The sequence below is a fragment of the Apteryx rowi genome, unplaced genomic scaffold (genome assembly GCF_003343035.1).
Source record: "Apteryx rowi isolate R43461 unplaced genomic scaffold, aptRow1 scaffold_903, whole genome shotgun sequence".
Lineage (NCBI taxonomy): Eukaryota > Metazoa > Chordata > Aves > Apterygiformes > Apterygidae > Apteryx > Apteryx rowi.
Genome location: NW_020451209.1, coordinates 201,223 through 201,770, shown reverse-complemented (window position 1 = coordinate 201,770; position 548 = coordinate 201,223). Strand labels below are relative to the sequence as shown.

Here is a 548-nt window from a genome sequence, read left to right as displayed (position 1 = left end):
TCCTTCCGCGCATCCCCCGTGCATCCCTCCGTGTCCTCCCCCGTCCCTCCGTGTCCTCCCTCCCTCCCTCCACCCGCCCGAGCACCCGGCTCCGCCGCCCCGGCCGCGGGCATGGAGGGGCGGCCGCGCTTCCTCTGCGGCGTGGTGGAAGGTAGGTCCCGCCGGGGCCGGGCCGATCCCCCCGTCCGGGCACCGGAGGGTCTGGCCGTGTCCGCCCAGAGAGCACCGGGGCCGGGGGCCGGCACAGCGCCCGGGGCCTCGGGTATCGGGGAGGAAGCGTTCCGGGTCCCTGCCCAGCGCCCTGTCCCTGCCCGGGATGTGGGACCAGCCTCTGGATCCTGCACATCGCCCTGTCCCTGCCCAGGATGTGGGACGAGCTCCAGGGACCCCGCACAGCGCCCTGTCCCTGCTCCAGGATGTGGGACCAGCCCCAGGGTCCCTGTACATCGCCCTGTCCCTGCTCCAGGATGTGGGACCAGCCGCAGGGTCCTGCACATCGCCCTGTCCCTGCCCGGGATGTGGGACCAGCCCCAGGTCCCTGCACATCG

The 548-nt window shown here is 74.1% G+C and overlaps 1 protein-coding gene across 1 annotated transcript in view; it reads left to right on the top strand.

Moving 5' to 3' along the window:
- The first annotated feature begins 111 nt into the window (after positions 1-111).
- The window catches only part of LOC112978201 (protein O-GlcNAcase-like), a 27,735-nt gene continuing 27,298 nt past the window's right edge, over positions 112-548 (top strand). Inside the window, exon 1 of the mRNA XM_026091465.1 lies at positions 112-151. Within this exon, the coding sequence (XP_025947250.1) occupies positions 112-151 (40 nt within the window). The remainder of the gene's footprint in view (positions 152-548) is intronic.